Source organism: Bos grunniens, chromosome 17 (genome assembly GCF_055505025.1).
Source record: "Bos grunniens cultivar Pamir isolate PY7600 chromosome 17, Bosgru_T2T1.0, whole genome shotgun sequence".
NCBI classification, from domain to species: Eukaryota; Metazoa; Chordata; class Mammalia; order Artiodactyla; family Bovidae; genus Bos; species Bos grunniens.
Genome location: NC_141181.1, coordinates 70,216,569 through 70,234,828, shown reverse-complemented (window position 1 = coordinate 70,234,828; position 18,260 = coordinate 70,216,569). Strand labels below are relative to the sequence as shown.

General features: G+C 46.8%; 2 protein-coding genes across 6 annotated transcripts in view; both read right to left on the bottom strand.

Moving 5' to 3' along the window:
• The window catches only part of LIMK2 (LIM domain kinase 2), a 54,550-nt gene extending 43,007 nt beyond the window's left edge, over positions 1 to 11,543 (bottom strand). For both annotated transcript variants that reach the window (XM_086348836.1, XM_086348834.1), the window contains exon 1: positions 11,374 to 11,543. Coding sequence is in view for 1 of the 2 variants with exons in the window: in XM_086348834.1 (XP_086204960.1) it covers positions 11,374 to 11,389 (16 nt within the window). In the remaining variant the exon portion in view is untranslated. The remainder of the gene's footprint in view (positions 1 to 11,373) is intronic.
• A 3,654-nt stretch (positions 11,544 to 15,197) lies between these two features.
• The window catches only part of RNF185 (ring finger protein 185), a 30,159-nt gene continuing 27,096 nt past the window's right edge, over positions 15,198 to 18,260 (bottom strand). For all 4 annotated transcript variants that reach the window (XM_086348842.1, XM_086348843.1, XM_086348841.1 and 1 more), the window contains one exon: positions 15,198 to 17,580. In XM_086348842.1, coding sequence (XP_086204968.1) covers positions 17,483 to 17,580 — 98 coding nt within the window. In that variant the 3' untranslated portion in view covers positions 15,198 to 17,482. The remainder of the gene's footprint in view (positions 17,581 to 18,260) is intronic.

Sequence of the window (18,260 nt, the reverse complement as noted above, 5' to 3'; positions counted from 1 at the left end):
ACTCTCAAGAGTCTTTTCCAACACCACAGTTCAAAAGCATCAATTCTTCGGTGCTCAGCTTTCTTCACAGTCCAACTCTCACATCCATACATGACCACTGGAAAAACCACAGCCTTGACTAGATGGGCCTTTGTTGGCAAAGTAATGTCTCTGCTTTTCAATATGCTATCTAGGTTGGTCATAACTTTTCTTCCAAGGAGTAGGCGTCTTTTAATTTCATGGCTGCAGTCACCATCTGATTTTGGAGCCCCCAAAAATAAAGTCTGACACTGTTTCCACTGTTTCCCCATCTATTTCCCATGAAGTGATGGGACCAGATGCCATGATCTTTGTTTTCTGAATGTTGAGCTTTAAGCCAACTTTTTCACTCTCCTCTTTCACCTTCATCAAGAGGCTTTTTAGTTCCTCTTCACTTTCTGCCATAAGGGTGGTGTCATCTGCATATCTGAGGTTATTGATATTTCTCCCTGCAATCTTGATTCCAGCTTGTGCTTCATCCAGTCCAGCGTTTCTCATGATGTACTCTGCACGTAAGTTAAATAAGCAGGGTGACAATATACAGCCTTGATGTACTCCTTTTCCTATTCGGAACCAGTCTGTTGTTCCATGTCCAGTTCTAACTGTTGCTTCCTGACCTACATATAGGTTTCTCAAGAAGCAGGTCAGGTGGTCTGGTATTCCCATCTCTTTCAGAATTTTCCACAGTTTATTGTGATCCACACAGTCAAAGGTTTTGGCATAGTCAATAAAGCAGAAATAGATGTTTTTCTGGAACTCTCTTGCTTTTTCAATGATCCAGTGGATGTCGGCAATTTGATCTCTGGTTCCTCTGCCTTTTCTGAAACCAGCTTGAACATCTGGAAGTTCACGGTTCATGTATTGCTGAAGCCTGGCTTGGAGAATTTTGAGCATTACTTTACTAGCATGTGAGATGAGTGCAACTGTGCAGTAGTTTGAGCATTCTTTGGCATTGCCTGTCTTTGGGATTGGAATGAAAACTGACCTTTTCCAGTCCTGTGGCCACTGCTGTTTTCCAAATTTGCTGACATAGTGAGTGCAGCACTTTCATAGTATCATCTTTCGGGATTTGAAATAGCTCAACTGGAATTCCATCGCCTCCACTAGCTTTGTTCATATATGTGATGCTTTCAAGGCCCACTTGACTTCACATTCCAGGATGTCTGGCTCTAGGTGAGTGATCACACCATCGTGATTATCTTGGTTGTGAAGATCTTTTTTGTACAGTTCTTCCGTGTATTCTTACCACCTCTTCTTAATATCTTCTGCTTCTGTTAGGTCCATACCATTTCTGTCCTTTATCGAGCCCATCTTTGCATGAAATGTCCCTTTGGAATCTCTAATTTTCTTGAAGAGATCTCTAGTCTTTCCCATTCTGTTGTTTTCCTCTATTTCTTTGCATTGATCGCTGAGGAAGGCTTTCTTATCTCTTCTTGCTATTCTTTGGAACTCTGCATTCAGATGCTTATATCTTTCCTTTTCTCCTTTGCTTTTCGCTTCTCTTCTTTTCACAGCTATTTGTAAGGCCTCCCCAGAGAGCCATTTTGCTTTTTTGCATTTCTTTTCCCTGGGGATGGTCTTGATCCCTGTCTCCTGTACAGTGTCACAAACCTCAGTCCATAGTTCATCAGGCACTCTATCAGATCTAGTCCCTTAAATCTATTTCTCACTTCCACTGTATAATCAAAAGGGATTTGATTTAGGTCATACCTGAATGGTCTAGTGGTTTTCCCTACTTTCTTCAATTTAAGTCTGAATTTGGCAATAAGGAGCTCAACTATACTTCAACTTAAAAACAAGCTGTCTACACATACTGCACTGCTTTCATTTCCACACTTCCTATTTACCACACAATCCACTGCAATTTGACTTCCACCCCCACCATTTCTCTGAAACTGTCTCACCAAGATCAACAGTGACTGCTTATTGCTAAATTCAATGGACATGCTTCAGTCATTCTTTCAGCAAATATTTATTGCATGCCAACTATGTATCTAACTGTGCTTGGTCGGAAAAGAGCAGCACACAGGAGACAGATTAAACATAGAGCATATATTAAACAATAACATAATTATTTTCACTATAATTGTGGCAAGTCATAGGAAGGAGATATCAAGTCCTTATAACGGAGCAAATGGTGTTGGGTAGGGCACACAAAAACATATTCCTTAAGGAAGTAATTTCCAAGTTGAGCTCTAAAGGATGAAGAGAAATTAAGCAGGCAAAGCGGAGGAGGAAAGGATAGCTGTGGAAGCTGGGATGGTGGGCAGATCTGTGCAAAGCTCCTAAGGCAGGAACACAAGCTCCTCACACACACTAAAGCTGCCTATTGTCAGCTCCCTGGTCTACTACAAACCCTCAACAAACATTTATTGAAAGGAGGACTTCCCTGGTGGTCCAGTGGTTAAGAAACTGCCTGCCAATGCAGGGAACATGGGTTCAATCCCTGGTCCGGGAAGATATCACATGTTGTGGGGCAACTAAGCCCATGCACCACAACTACTGAAGCCTGTGCGCTCTAGAGCCCATGTTCCACAACATGAGAAGCCACCGCAATGAGAAGCCAGAACATTGCAATAAAGAGTCTCTGCTCACAGTAATGAAGATTCAGCCACAGCCAAAAATAAAGAAATGAAGAAAAAGGAAGGAATGGCCCTCTACAAGGTGGCCCTAAAGAACCTTTATCTTTTAACACGCCTTACAAAGGAATGTTCTAGTCACATCTTGATCTATTTTTCATCCCTGTCACACACATTCATATTCCTGTATCCTAACGCTCACACCTCGAGCTACTCTAGGTGTTTAGGCTACTATTTACCCACCTTTTCTGCCCTTCATCAGACGTCCACCTTCCCTTCACGGTCCTCTAAAGGCAGTAAGTGTTTGTTTCACTTTGTCAAATACCTGCTTAATACCTTTTGTTCTGTAATTACAGCTCATTGTTTCTGCCTCCTTCAGTCCCTCCCTCCCAGTCTGCATCACTGCCCCCAGCTCTAAGGGGCAAAGATCGTATCTTGATCATCTTCAGATCTCCAAGGCCTAGCCTAAAGGTGGGTGCCAAATGGATACTCCTTTATGTGGCAAATCCAACTGAAAAACTTTACCCAGCTGCCAGCTATTGAGGTAATTTCCAAAGATAAGCTTCAACAGTCAGCAGCGATGAGTCACCTGGAATGTGTCCTTAGGACTACCTCCAGGTAAAGTCATATGAAGATGTCCTGGTCTGTCACACTGTACCTGGCCTAGGCAATTCCCTCAGAACCTTCAGCCTCCCATGCCTGGATTTTCTTCAGAAAAATACTCTTGGCCTTTTCCGCACGCTTACAGTCTTAAAAGTCAATGATTCTCTCTTACAACCTTCATTCTAGGAAAAGGAAGAGAAATATAGTAATACAAAGTCTTGGAGATTTTGGTGAGGCCCAGTGGAAGACCAATCTTGAGTGCTATCTGCCTGGGAAAGTCTTCCTCTAAGAAAAGACCTCATTGTACCAGGCTGTTCACCTCTCCCTTGACTGTGTTTACCGATCCTGTTTGCAGACTTAACAGCGACTACTGATTGTCAAGAGTCTGAAAAAGGGAGCTTGGCTACGTAAATGCCCTCAGCAACTTTGAACAATACAGAGCCCTTGTTAGGTGTTTAATAATCAAAAAACTGTGCCTTCACAGATTAAGACTGAAGGCAGGAGGAGAAGGGGATGACAGAGGATGAGATGGTTGGATGGCATCACCGACTCAATGGACACGAGTTTGAGTAAACTCCGGGAGTTGGTGATGGACAGGGAAGCCTGGCATGCTGCCGTCCACGGGGTCGCAAAGAGTCAGACATGACTGAGCAACTGAATTGAATTGACTGATCCCTTCATGGTTATTACTGGGATTTGTTGCTTTTAAGAAGTGCTAAGTGTGCAATGCAGACAAGGTGATAATTGTAATAAATGGCTCGTTAGGAAGTTTCTCACCTTCAGGATCTTTGGAAAAACGGTATAAAACATATTCAGCTTATACATGCTTCTCTCTCCCAACTTAATAATTGGTGATGTGACCCTCAAACAACCTGTGACTCTACTGGGGCAGGCACAAGGGTACGAGGATGGTAAGGCTAAAAATCATCTATTCAAACCTAACCCTTTCATTTTTCTGAAACATAAATGGGATCAGAGGATAACTGAGTTATCAAACCATGAGAAAGGCTCAAACCTAAGTTCTGAGACCACCAGACCTTTTAAGATTTTCATGACTCTACTGCTGCTGCTAAGTTGCTTCAGTTGTGTCTGATTCTGTGCGACCTCATAGATGGCAGCCCACCAGGCTCCCCCGTCACTGGGATTCTCAAGGTAAGAACACTGGAGTGGGTTGCCATTTCCTTCTCCAATGCATGAAAGTGAAAAGTGAAAGTGAAGTCGTTCAGTTGTATCCGACTCTTAGCGACCACATGGATTGCAGCCTACTAGGCTCCTCCATCCATGGGATTTTCCAGGCAAGAGTACTGGAGTAGGGTGCCATTGCCTTCTCCGTTTCATGACCCTGCTGCTGCTGCTGCTGCTAAGTCGCTTCAGTTGTGTCAGACTCTGTGCGACCCCATACACAGCAGCCCACCAGGCTCCCCTGTCCCTGGGATTCTCCAGGCAAGAACACTGGAGTGGGTTGCCATTTCCTTCTCCAACGCTTGAAAGTGAAAAGTGAAAGTGAAGTCGCTCAGTCGTGTCTGACTCTTCGCAACCCCATGGACTGCAGCCCACCAGGCTCCTCTATCCATGGGACTTTGCAGGCAAGAGTACTGGAGTGGGGTGCCATCGCCTTCTCAGTTCATGACCCTAGGCAGCCTCAAATAAGCTGAGACTTGCTCAAGACTACAGTTACTCTGTGGAAGGCTCAGCCTGCCACCCCAACTCAGAGCCAGTGTGTTTCCCGTAAGACACTAAAATTCACCTTAATCTTGAGCTAAGAGTTGGGTTTCTGCAAACTAGTCCTTTCCTGACTTCAAAGTGGTGAGAAATTTCAAGCGCTGAGAGCTCATGAAACCATAAAGCCTGACCTGAACCAACATGTACAGATTTTATCCTTTCACTTGAGAAAAAAAATCAATGGTGCTTCTCATGTTCCACTAGACAATGAGAACCAGGAACAAAACCCAGCCAATTCCGTGCAGCACAAAACAAGTATGGTGACTGCTGTGCCCCCTGGGAGTTGACAGGTCAGGTATAGAAATCTGATTTGTTCAGGGATAAAGCAGGAAGCAAATGGGCAGGGCAGCAACTGGTAGGAAACAGCCAAGAGAAAAAATATCACATTTTAATGAAGTGACTACCAACAAGACTAACAATAATGATTTATGTTCCAGTAGATACTCTTCTCTGCATACCAAAGAATTTTCCTCCTCACTAGCTTCCCAAATATACCAAAGGGAGTGTCTAAGGAAGAAAAAGTAGATGATTTTTAAAGATGCTTATGGACTTATCTGGACCTTAGATTCTTCATAAAAGGAGGGATCAGATTATTCTTACTAATTCTGAGGGTCTATGACACCAAACCAGGGGCCTCTCATTTTTCAGGTCAAGGCACAAACACAGGAATCTCAGAAGGTTTTGTTCTTGCTGTTGTTCCCTTCTGCCCTTCTTTAGTTTATTGGGAAACATTTCTAAGGGTTAAGCAGAAGAACTGGAATTAGACCTGGGTTTGAAACCTGACTCTGTGTCCTTGTGCAAATTATTTAACCTCTCAGATCCTGTGTCTTAAAGTTTTTTTTTTTTTAAGAAAGTAAACAAATAACTTTCTCCCCCCGTTCCTATCAGTTAAGATTTTAAATTGAAATATAGTTGATATATATTATGTTCGGAGAAGGCAATGGCACGGCACTCCAATACTCTTGCCTGGAAAATCCATGGACAGAGGAGCCTGGTAGGCTGCAGTCCATGGGGTCACTGAGGGACTTCACTTTCACTTTTCACTTTCATGCATTGGAGAAGGAAATGGCAACCCACTCCAGTGTTCTTGCCTGGAGAATCCCAGTGACGGGGGAGCCTGGTGGGCTGCCGTCCATTGGGTCACACAGAGTCGGCCACGACTGAAGCGACTTAGCAGCAGCAGCAGCACATTGTGTTAGTTTTGGGTGTACTGTATAGTGATCTGATGTCTGTGTACATTATGAAATGATCACCACACTCAGTAACCACCTGTTTCTGTACAAAGTTACTACAATGTTATTGACCATATTCCTTATTCTGTATATTACATCCCTGTGGCTTATTTTATAACTAGAGATTTGTACTTCTTAATCCTCTTCACCTTTTTCACCTCCCTTGTCTCTTAATCTTTAAAAAGAGGATAATATCATCCACCTTACAGCATTACCAAGAGAATTAAGAGAAATACATTACATGAAAATACCTCCCACAGTGCCTGGCACTTAGTTGGCAACTGAATTGTGAGTAGCTTTACTTCTTTCTTTCCTGTATACCTAGGGAGTTGGCTGGGGAAACGGTTGAGCTATTAAATACACTAGCCTCAGGATTTTCCTGGTGGTCCAGTGGTTAAGACTCTGCATTTCCACTGCAGGGGACACAGGTTCAATTCCTGATGGGAGAACTAAGATCCTATATGCCATGCGGCCAAAAAAAAAAAACCAAAAACACAAAAAACCCACTGCCTCTAAAATCTGAAGGGGAGGTTTTCAAAACAAATTCAGCAAATGTTTTCTATGTGCCCACATGCAAGACACAAAGTAGGTCACAAACTTCTGGGACCCTTCATGAGTATAAGGGGCAAGGATATGTACAAAAATAACAGACCTCGAAGAGGGACAAACCAGGTGCTGGGGGCAGGGCAAGCTTGGTAGAGGACTAAGATATTTGGTAGAGACACAAACAAGACAGGTGGTTTTTGCAGCTTTGGGGCACTCAGGTTCTCACTTCCAACAAGTTTACTTAGCTGTGAATGAGTGGGCATTTTCTTATCTGGGGGAAGGGCTACAAATTGGTGAACCTGGTTAACCAATCGTACACTCTTCAGTGGTCATTCTCAACCCATTGTCAACGGCAGAGAAGAATTACTTTGAGTCCTTATTACGTGTCAGGCAGTGTTCTAAGCATTATGCAAGCATGAACTAAACGAACATGGTTGGAAAAATCCCCTGGAGGAGGAAATGGCAACCCACTCCAGTACTCTTGCCTGGAGAATTCCATGGACAGAGGAGTCTGGCGGGATAGACTGTCAGAGGAGTCTGACAGTCCATGGGGTCTCAAAGAGTTGGACACAACTTGAGTGACTAAAAACTAAAAATCAAAAATAAGGATTCCATGAAATAAGGACTAGTATTGTTTCCATTTTACTAAAAATGAAATAGAAATGGTCCATTAGCAAGTGTTAGAGCTGGAATTAAACCACAGGGTCTGCTAACTCCAAAGTCTATGTCTTTAACTACATTCTAGACTTTCTTTCCTGGAAAAATAAATCATGGCCAGAAAGATCTGACCAAACAGAATCCCAGGATGGATGTTCAAGGTTTATTTTAATAGAATCAAGCAATGGTTTCATGTTTAGCTACTGCTGGATGTGAATGAATAGGTAAGAGAGTCTAATTCTTGCTACTGTATAAAGAAATGTCAAAAGTGGGAAGGAACAGACTTATAAGAGACTTGTACAGTTCCCTGTCCTCTCACTGAAATGCCAAAGGGATACCTGGGGTGGACCCCACACCTCCCTAGTATGTCTGAGCCTGAGCTCCCTGCCTCAGTTTGCACTGATCAGAAGCCTGGGCTAAAACCAGCCTAGCCTCCAGAAAAGGCAGACAACCCACCAGGAATGTGGAAACCTAACAGTTGGGTTTCTATTCTATGATGGGTTTCTATTCAGCTTTAAAACCTTGTGGTCTTCTTGGACCCTATCTTGCTCCCTCCATCCCATATCCAGGGCCATTCGTGTCACCCTGTCCTGATCATGACAAAAGGCATTTCCTCTAGTTGGTGCCTCCTTCCCCATTCCTATCACTAACAAGCTCAGCTCAGGGCCCAAAGTACCCTACTCCAGACTGGTGCTCTTCCTCACCCTTGTCCAATTCATCGTGCCCACCAAAAACAAACTGATAGTCTAAACATAAAATACCCACATCATGCCACTAAACCTATGGTCTCTACTGCAGACCAGAAAATTCTACAAGCCTGGCATTAAAACCTCCAGGCTGGCTTCACGCACCTTCTCAGCTTTACATTCCACTTCCTACGACTCCCACACCTTCCAATCTTTGTCTCTACCTACATATCAAGTCACCACCCCTTGTGAAGATCTTGAAACTCACCAGCCTTTGCAACTGTACTCCCACAGTTTCTCCCTTACCAGGATATCAACCTGCTAAATCCCATCCCCCTTTCTTTAACCTACCTAAGATTTCTCAAATCTTACCCTCAAGTATTCCCTGAACAAATCGGATAGCCGCTCTGGACACCATGCTGTTCTTCACATGCCAAGCACATTCCTGGCTCAGAGTCTTTGCTCATTTTCTTGTATACCTTGTCTAAAATCTTCTTCCCCCAGATACGTTTCATTTCTCTGCTCAGATGGCATTAACCACAGAGGTTCTCATGACCTCCCACTGCACCTATGCCCTTATCATACTTCATTTCTCTTCCAAGCAGTTACCCCTGACATATGATATTCATATATTTACTTACTGTCTATCTCTCACCACCAGAACATACACTTCATGAGGGAAGGGATTTGATCTATCTTGCTCTGTGCTGAATCCCCCAGGCCTAGAAGTGTTTGGTATACAATAGGAACTTAATATATATTTGTGGGATGAATGTATGAATAAAGTTCTCCTTCACCTTTGAAATTCCCTAGTGTTATCACCTGAAAGCTTCCCTGGTGGCTCAGATATTAAAAGAATCTGCCTCCAATGTAGGAGATGCAGGTTCCATCCCTGGATCAGAAAGATCCCCTGGAGAAGGGAATGGCTACTCATTCCAGTATTCTTGCTGGGAAATCCCATGGACAGAGGAGCCTAACAGGCTACAGTCCATGGGATCACAAAGAGTTGGACATGATTGAGCGACTAATACACACACACAAAATGTTGTCACCTACAGGACTCATAATAGTTTGTCTTGATTTGTTTTTTTTTTTTTCCTTAATTACTCTAAATAGTGAATATCTCAAAGGCACAAACCACATATTATTCATTTCCACAAATATTTACCAAGGGCCTACTGTGTGCCAGACCCTGTACACCTCAAGGACTTTGGACTATTGGAAAGAGCACTGGACAGGTCAAAGGTTAGTCCTGGCTCTACCACTAGTTGAGTGACCCAAGACAAATCCATCTTCCTCCCTGGGCCTCAGTTTCTTTACATATAAAATGAGGAGAGTTACATTATCTCTAGCATCTGTAACACTTGGACCCAGCCCAGTGCCTTAGACACCATAGGTACTCAGCAAATATTTGATTTCTTTGTTGCTGATTCTCCTGTTACACAAGAATCTGAGTTGTCTTGGAACACAGTTCAGACATGACAAGTAAAAGTTTAAGTCCGACTTCCTTCTCTGACTCCATGAGCAACTTCATTCTAGTGCTTGTGATATAGAGAGAATGATGCACCATATTTGAAGCTGGAAAATATGAATTTTGACCAACACCATTTACTTGGTTTACTTTGCAACCTTGAACAAGCAATTTCTGAACCTTAGTTTCCTCTCCCATAAAACAGCCATACTGACCTTCTCATAGCTCTTCAAAGGCACCACGTGCCTTCCTGCCCCGGGACCTTTTTAATGTTCCCTCTGCTTGGAAAGTTCTTTGCCCTTTCTTAGCTGGACTAACTTCTTATCTTCAGGGCTCAGTATAAACTTGCTTTTTGAAGGAATGTATTCCCTATCCACTCCACTTGCCCCTGGTGCAATCTTACTGCAATTATCTCAATTGCTCACCTCATTTATTTACTGTTCATCTCTAGGAGTGTAAGCACCATAAAGGTAAGAACTGTGTCTGTTTTGTTTATATTTCTCAGCGCTTGGCTAAGCGCGTGGTTCAGAAGTATCCAATAAATATTTTTAAGGAAGAATGTACAAACTAATGCATCCAGGAGCACTAATACCTCCGGACAGCTTTTCAGTTCCTTCAGAGAAAGAGCCAATAAACATTACTGCACTCTAAGATCTTTCACAAGTTTCTGAGAATCAAAGTTCAAGACAGGGAACCGACATTACCTAGAGGTTAAAAAAAAATTAGAAATCATTTGAGATGAAGAAACTCTGGAAGCTTAAAAACAAAGGTAAAACAGGAAGAGACAGGCAGCATGTCTACCCCTAGCCCTCTTTCTCCAGAAGCCTATTATCAAGAATAAGGAGAAAATGCCATGCTCCCATGGTGAGGAAGTGACCCACTGGTGGCCTGCTCCTTGTATTCAGGATGGAGGAAGTGACTGTCCACAAGCTGAAAGCCAGGAAGCAGGGGGCAGATATCCAGGACAGTCTCCCTCCGCCACTATTCCCTCCTGTCAGCTCTAGAAAGCTTCTGGATGCTGACCCTGGTCGACCTAGAGGATGGGCCACCCACACAGGTGGCTGGGAAACAGTAAGGTCCTGGTGCTGGGGGACAGACAAGGAGGGCAGGAAGCTGCAGGGTGGTGTGAGGTGATGGGGAGGGGACTGCAGGCCCAGCCAACCTAACCCTGAAGCTACCCTTCACCCTTAGATACTTCCTTTTAGGAGGTGTTGGCCCACATTCCTCTCTGCTCTCAGAGGGACCCCGTGAGGGCCCCGGGGCGGGGGCCTACTTGCCCCAGAAAGATGCACTCTCCCTACCTTCCATCGCTTCCTAAACCCCCAAGGAGCCCACACTGCTTACTTCCTCAAAGAATCCGAACGCCCAGGAGACCGACCGCAACATACCCGCCAGAAGCCTTGGATCCCATGGGGAAAGCCATTCTCTCCGCAATTTTCCACAGAAAACCCATTACCCGGGAAAACTCTCCATTCCCTCAGAACTGCCTCAAACTCTGAGGTTCCCGTGCTCTCCATGTTCCCTCAAACCCCTCACTCTAAGGAAACCCGAGCTCCTCAGCTTCCAGAGTTTTAATTTCAGGACCTGCGGCCCCTAGGGCCACAGAAAAAGATGCTCCCCGGCATTCCCCCCCTCAGGGACTTCAGCTCGCGGGAAACCGACCCACTCCGCTAGCCCCCCACTTCTCGCGATCCCTCTTCCCCGCCCCCCACAACCTCCGAGTCTTCGGGGAGCGCTGCGCTCACTCGCCAAATTATCCCTCAGAGGAGCGGGGACCACACAGACAGAAACCCCGGAGAGGTCGCCAGCTCCCCTCAGGCGCCCCGAGCCCAGGACAGGACGACGCGGCCTTTTCTTACCTGCCTGCGCCGCCATGGTCCCGGAGGCGCGGAAATGAGGAGGAGACCGCTGCCACACCAGCTCGGCGAAGCTCCCGCCGCCGCCTCAGGCGCGGGAGGACCTCAGCCCCGGGTGCGAGCGGGTTGCACCGCTTACGGCGCCCGGTGAGGACCAAACCCGCACCTGGAACGGGGCCCGCCCGCCGACGCCCCGCCCAGCCGAGGCCAGGCCCCGCCCCCTTGACTCGGCTCTGTGGCAGCCCTAGCGCCCCCTAGCGCTAGAGGCGCCCGCCTTGGGTGCCCGAACTGGTGAGGGCGATTCAGAGCAGGCCTGAGACCTAACTCAGAGGACCCTCTACCCATTTTAAGGATGAAGAAAAGAGGGCTAAAGGGTCAAGTTTGACTACCTCAAAATGAGCTGAGCTGGAATGCGAACACAGGCTCTTAATCTCCAGTTCAAAGCTCTTTTCAGTAGAGCAAGAATCAAGAATATGAATCTGGAGAAACCAGGTTTACCCCTCAAATAGCTTTGGGTAGGGTGGTGGAGGGTGAGCTTTTCTTAGAAGCTTCCGGCTCAGAGAAGTCACTTGTCTAGAAGCAAGCTCACACTCGGTGGCAGATCCTTAGCAAGCCAAGTATGTACACAAATGACTCCGAAACACCAGATCTTCCAGTGGAAATATACCTGTGGTCTGGATTCACCCTTTTCGGATTCCTTTTTGTAGAGAAGAGCCCTGGACCAGGATTTAGGACAACAGACTGGTTTCTGGCAGCCACTACCTGGCTGATGGCCACTTCCCTCACTGGATTTGGTTCCCTGTGTGATGAAGGGTTGACCACATCAGCTGGTCCCTGAGGTCCTTCCTGTCTGATTCTCTTGTGCTGGGTCTTTTCTTAGATCAGATTTAGGTCATGAGAAAGTGTACAAATGACAAGGAAGGGACAGGAAGGGGGCCCAAGGAAATGAATCAGGACACGCCCACCAATGACGAAGTTCATCCCACTGACTCCAGTCCCAGCAAAGGTGAGCACAGTTCTCTTCCCTCTTGCCCTAACCATGTAGTCCAAACCAGATGCAGGTCAGATGGGCCACTGATGTCCTGAGTGTGAAGAAAGTGCTGAGGGGCAGTGGCGGAGATATGTCTGACTTCTGTTAGTTCCTAGGAAACTTCTTCAGCAGCTGGCTTTAGTGTCTGAGGAAATCTCTGCTCTGATATAGTAAAGATGAAACTGTGTGTTAAGTTAAAGTGATGGGGATCCAGGGAACTCTCCTGACAAGCCACCTCAGGGCTAGACAAAAGGCACGGGACTTTTATTTGTCCTGCACATGGAAGAGGTTACACTATATTTTCCCAGACACCCAGGCACTGGCAGCCTTGGAATCAAGACCCCTGGGAGGCTTTCCCTCTCCCTCTGCCCCAAAGCAAGGTACCCAGGTCTGTTTCATCTCCTTCCTCACTCTCTCTCCCTTCTTTCCCATCTCAAACCTCATGGTCTTCACCCACTGGGAGTGAGGGGATAAACAACTCCCCCAAGTTGCCCCCTGGGAAGCTGAGGGAACTCTGAGAAACACAAGTTAAAATGGAAAGGAAGAGAACAGCAGTCTATAGAAATGATATAACCCAGAGAAAGCTTTTCAACATGGACACAAAGAACATTTCAAAAGCACTGAACTCAAAGGGAGTTCTAGAGGGCAGAAAAGACCTGTGTGTGCAGAGAGAAGGCCCCTTGCGTTTCTGGTACCAAGTCAACTGTCCAGTTTGACTACATGACCATGGCTTGGTCAGTCCTTGAGGCCAGATACTGCTGACTGACTCACGATCAACTCTCTGGGCCGACAGAAATGGAAACCCGGGCCCTAACACCAGCTTAAGGTGCAAGAAGCTCTGCCATCCTGAGGGAACTGGTCTACTGGTCAACAGCCAGACACTCCGTGTCATTTCCATGTGCTTCAAACCAAATCAGTCTAGGATCTCTAATCTCCTCTCCCTGAATCATCCTACCTAAAATGGACTGATGAATCATCCAGAGTTACGCTTCTGTCACCTCTCTGCTCAAAAACCTGTGATAGCTCTCCACTGCCTACAAAATAACAGCCAAACCAGGCCCTCACGAGCTAACCACATCTCACCCTAAAGCCTTCTCTTCCTACTCCCGTCTCCCCAGGACTCTGCTTCTTCCTGAACGCATTCTGCCCCAGTGCCATTCTGCCATGCCTACAGCCACCAGCTGTGCCCACTGACCCCACTGCTCCCCATGTCCTCTGTAGTTCTGTTGTCCCATTCTGCCAGAAGTGCAGTCTTGTTTCTAAGCTCTTAACACATTGTTATTTTCAAGTATATCATTTTGCAACCCCTGTGAACTAATCTAAATCTGCACTGTCCAGTGTGGTAGCCACTAGCCATATGTGAGATTTTAAATTAAGATTAAAAATTCAGTTCTTCAGGCCAGTAGCAACATTTCAGGAGACTGACAGCCACCCATGGCTAGCAATTACTGTGTTGCACAGCGCAGAGAACATCTAGACAGTGATCAGGAAAGGCTGCTAACATCACAAAGAGGGACTACCAGACATTATGTGTCTCCTCATATGATGCAGCAAGTATACACCACCACTTATGACACAGTCTTACAAAACAAACAAAAAATAAAGCCTGAATCTGGCCAAGTCTCTAGACTTAACAACCAACTTACAGGAAATACAAGCGTAAGTAGACTTGGTTAATACCACGGTGATGCGAACAGCAAAAGTGAAGCCGCAGAAAACTCAACAGGATAAATGAACTGGTTTCCTTAACAAATAAACCCCAAGGGAAAGAAAAGAGATGGAAAAGGACCATACAGATATAATAGAGACTTAAGACATCCAATACCAATGTATGGGTCTATTTTGGATCTCAACAGACTATACGAAAAAGTTATGAGACAACTAGGAAGATTTGAACAATGATTAGATACATGATATTAAGGAAGTACCATTAATTTTTAAAGGTACATGAAAAGTATTTTAGTTTTAAAAAAATCATTATTGAGATGCACATTGAAATACTTAATTGATGGGCTATGACTAGAATTTGCTTCCAAACAGTGTTCTAACAGGACAAATGAATTGGAGAGGAAGTGTGAGCGTGGGGATAAATTAAGGCTGGACCTGTGTTGACGGTTACTGGGGCTGGCAGACTGCTCCATGGAGGCTTTACTGTCCTGTTCTTCTGTGCTTTGTTTCCTTTTCTTACTGGGTTTATCAACTCCTAGAGCTCCCTTATCTTCAAATTTTCTACTACATCTTGACACTATTCAACTTGGTAACTCTGAGGTCAAAGTTTAAGAGGGTGAAGAGAGCTCCTTTCAGAGGGATGACCTATAGCTCTGATGTGCTGGGGAGCCTGAGGCTGGGCCAGGTTTGTAATCCCACCGTCTTCCAAGGAACTCCACAGAGCAGCACGGCCCCTACTCAAGGTGGAGGGCACGGCTGGAGGACAACACAGCCTGCCTCGTCAAGGAACATGGAGAGACATGCTGACACTCAACAACCCAATTTTCCTCAAGGCTCTTTCGGGCCACAAGCCAGGCTCCATTGTGGCAGCCTGCAAGCTTCAGATTTCCACACACTTATCAGAACTGAGTCTGCCTGCCAGACAGGTCACAACTTGGGTGGGGCTGTCTATGAAACCAGGCCTCCAACCTAAGCTTCTCATTTCTAATTATCCACAGGTGTTTGAAGACTTCCATCCTCAGTTTAACATTCCTGAGGACACAAAGGTGCTTTGAAGAGGCCAGACCAGCGTGATGAGTCCCCAGCCTATACCCCCACTCCCCTGACACAGAAACTCCACAGCTCACAGTTATGTAAAACCATTTGTTTAATTCTAAATCAAATCACTTTCACAACAGTGAAAATTAGTGACTGGTCAAGGTGTGCCACTGTACACGGTGTTGTTTTCTGATAGGTGGCAGGAGGGGCTGGGGACCAAGAACATAAAACACACACAGAAGAAAGGAAAACTGCCTCGGCAGAGAGGCGCCGTGGTGAGCCTGTGGGGGATGGGGGTGGGGGAGTGGTGGAAGGGGGCTCCCTGTCGGGGCTGGGCCAGCAGTCCCAAGTCGGCTCTCCTGCCCCAACTCCTGGCAGAGGGCAAGTGGGGACCTGCAAGGTTCAAGATGAGCACAGGGCCAACCTGGCTTTTCTAACAGTTTCCTGGGATGCCTTTGCTGGTGGAGCTCTCCTGGGCTCACTCCACTTCACTGACGGGTCCAAATTATTTGTCTTCCTACCTGCAACCCTTCTTTCTTTAACCTTTCTTCTGCAGACCCATTTCTGTTGGATCCATCCAACTGAAGTCCTCTTGCCCATCACTAGGTGGGGCCATCGCACTGAGAAACTTCAGGGGGCCTCACACTTTGGGGATTTCCAGAGGTGAGAAAAAGAGCACTCTTCTGTGGGCGCCCAGAGAATGTTTAAAATCCATCAGGCACACTGTAAAGCAGGTGGCTTATTCCTACCAAATGGGCTCGGTAAACGAACCACCTATTCAATACTTGTGTTTTGTCGGTTTGAACACTGAGCTCTGGCATTGAAAGGTACGGGGCTGGGGAAGGGGGCTGCAGTGAAGAGGGCAGAGGGCCTCCCTCATCTTCCTCCAGGTCTCGGTTTCCACAGGCTGTGCAGAGCCGTATCTGGAACACACACTAGGTGGGGCTCTCAACTGGGGTAAACCCAGGAGCAGTGTGGACCGGTGAAGGGAGAGAGCCCCAGAGTAAATCCACCTCCCCCCATCCCGAGGGTCTCTCCTGCAAGAGACTAGATTTCTAGGAAGAGGCCAGACCAGCAGAGCGAGATCCATCCCACCCGGTAAGCTGGCTTGCTGCCGGCACCACTCTTCCTCAATCAGATTCAGAGTGAAAATCAGATCAAGGGCTGGGGACGAATGGCTTCCCTGGACGTTTCCAGGGGAAGGTTTCCACGGGAAGACTGCATCCTCTTATCATGCTGAGGCTCCTGGTCTCTGCGCCCGGCTCTACAAAACACCAGGGGCTCTGGAGGTGCGTGCTCCCCTGGTTTTAGCACACACACAGAAGGTCTTGGAGCCATACCAAAATCAGAGTCACATGCCGGTCTCCCCCTCCCTGCCTCTTCATTAAGGACAATCTGGCTTCTGAGGAGAGTGGTCTTCAACATGCTGCTGGGATGACTCAACACGGCCCCCTAGTATCCTCTGGGGGGTCTGGGAGAGGATGCACCCAGAGCTTCTGCAGCCTTTGGGATGGCTGCTTGTTCAATCCTTTCTGCACCCGAGCTCGGAACCCCACCTGAGTTCCACAGCAGATCTTTCCTAAGATGCAGTCGGTCCCGGGCTCGGCAATCACCTGGGTTGGTGGCCCCGAGCAGGAGGCAGATGTGCACCGTTCTGGAGGGTAAGGTGATGGGCAACCACATGTCTCTGCAGGTAATCTACGTCAAGAAATCAGGAGGTCATTCAGGCCACTCTGGAGCCGAAGACATTGAACAAGGCCCAGAGGCAATATATCTTTGGGTCTCCGGTGAGTTCATGAATCAACCCCAGCTCCAGCTGCTGCAATTAGGTTCTTAATAGAACGGCAATTTCATGCATGTCTGCGGAGGAGGAAGAGGAGGAAACAGGACAGAACAGGACTGGGATGTGGCAGGGGAACCTCTCTGTTCAAGGAGTCCCACTGACTTCAGAGGCCACTCACCAAGGGGTATTTAAAGAGATGGAAGAAAGTTCCCATACTGGGCTCATCCCTTTGTCTTTGTAATGTTAACTTTGGGGGAAACTGGACAGTTCCTCTTCTCCTGCTTCTCCCCTGTGTGGAGTCAGGACCTGCTGAGCTGGCTGGAACCGGATTTCATGGTGTAACCAGTGAGAGACGGACTCGATGCCAAGGCCTGAGGTTACAGCAGGGTGTTTACAGCAGTGGCCAGACTCCAGGGTCCTCAACGGCTGGTCTTGAGTCCCAAAACTCTGATGGAGAAGCAAGACTCCTTGATGTGTCACTAACCCCACTGATTCCAGGGGTCAGGATTAGCCAGGAAGTCAAACATCAAGAGTGGGGGTGGCGTGTCACCGGTCCAGCGGCCCTGCCGTGGGTGTGGGCCGGGAGCCCAGCATTAGGCAATCAATAGCCAGAACATGATCACCAGGGCCACAAACAGGAAGAGGCGTGAGAGGAACTGCTCGTCCACGTACTGGGGCGTTCCTGGGACAGCTGGAGGGACACAAGGGAGGGGAGAGGCTGTGAGAATGCTACAGCTGTGCACACTGCCCGCTGGGGTCAGAAGTCCAGAGCATCAACCTTCGTCTCTTTACAAGAGAATCCTGCTACACTAAAAATATTTCCAACCCCAAATAATATCAGACAAAACAAAATTAGAATTATTTGAAAAATGTGGAATCATGTAACAATGAGGATAAAAGTCTCCAGTTTATCCTAAGAGGGTTTTTGCCTGCAGGTGCACAAAGAATAGGAAAGTCTAAGAGGAAGAAAAGAAAAGCTGCGATCTGTTAAGTATCTGATGTACGCTGTTTAGTGTACACATTACGGCCTGGTAGGTATTTTCATCCCATTTTGTGTAACAAGAACTGAAGCACAGGTATGAGGGGACCTTCCCAACATCTCAAGGTCCATGAGCTGGTGGAGACGCCACAGCTGTGCTCTCAGCCTCTGCACACCATCTCCGGGTTCTGGCACTGGTGAGTCAGGAGGTGTTTCACGGAGCCCCGTGTGGGGTGCCTTCCTTTTTCAGAGGCAAGAATGAGCACCCAGACAGACAAGACGACCTGTCTCCCTTAGTGCATAGCAGGCTCGGGGCAAAAGTGGGCTGAGAGCCTGGGTCTCCACTCCTCTCCGCTCTGAGAAAAGCTACTATACAGAGCTCCTCCTCCTGC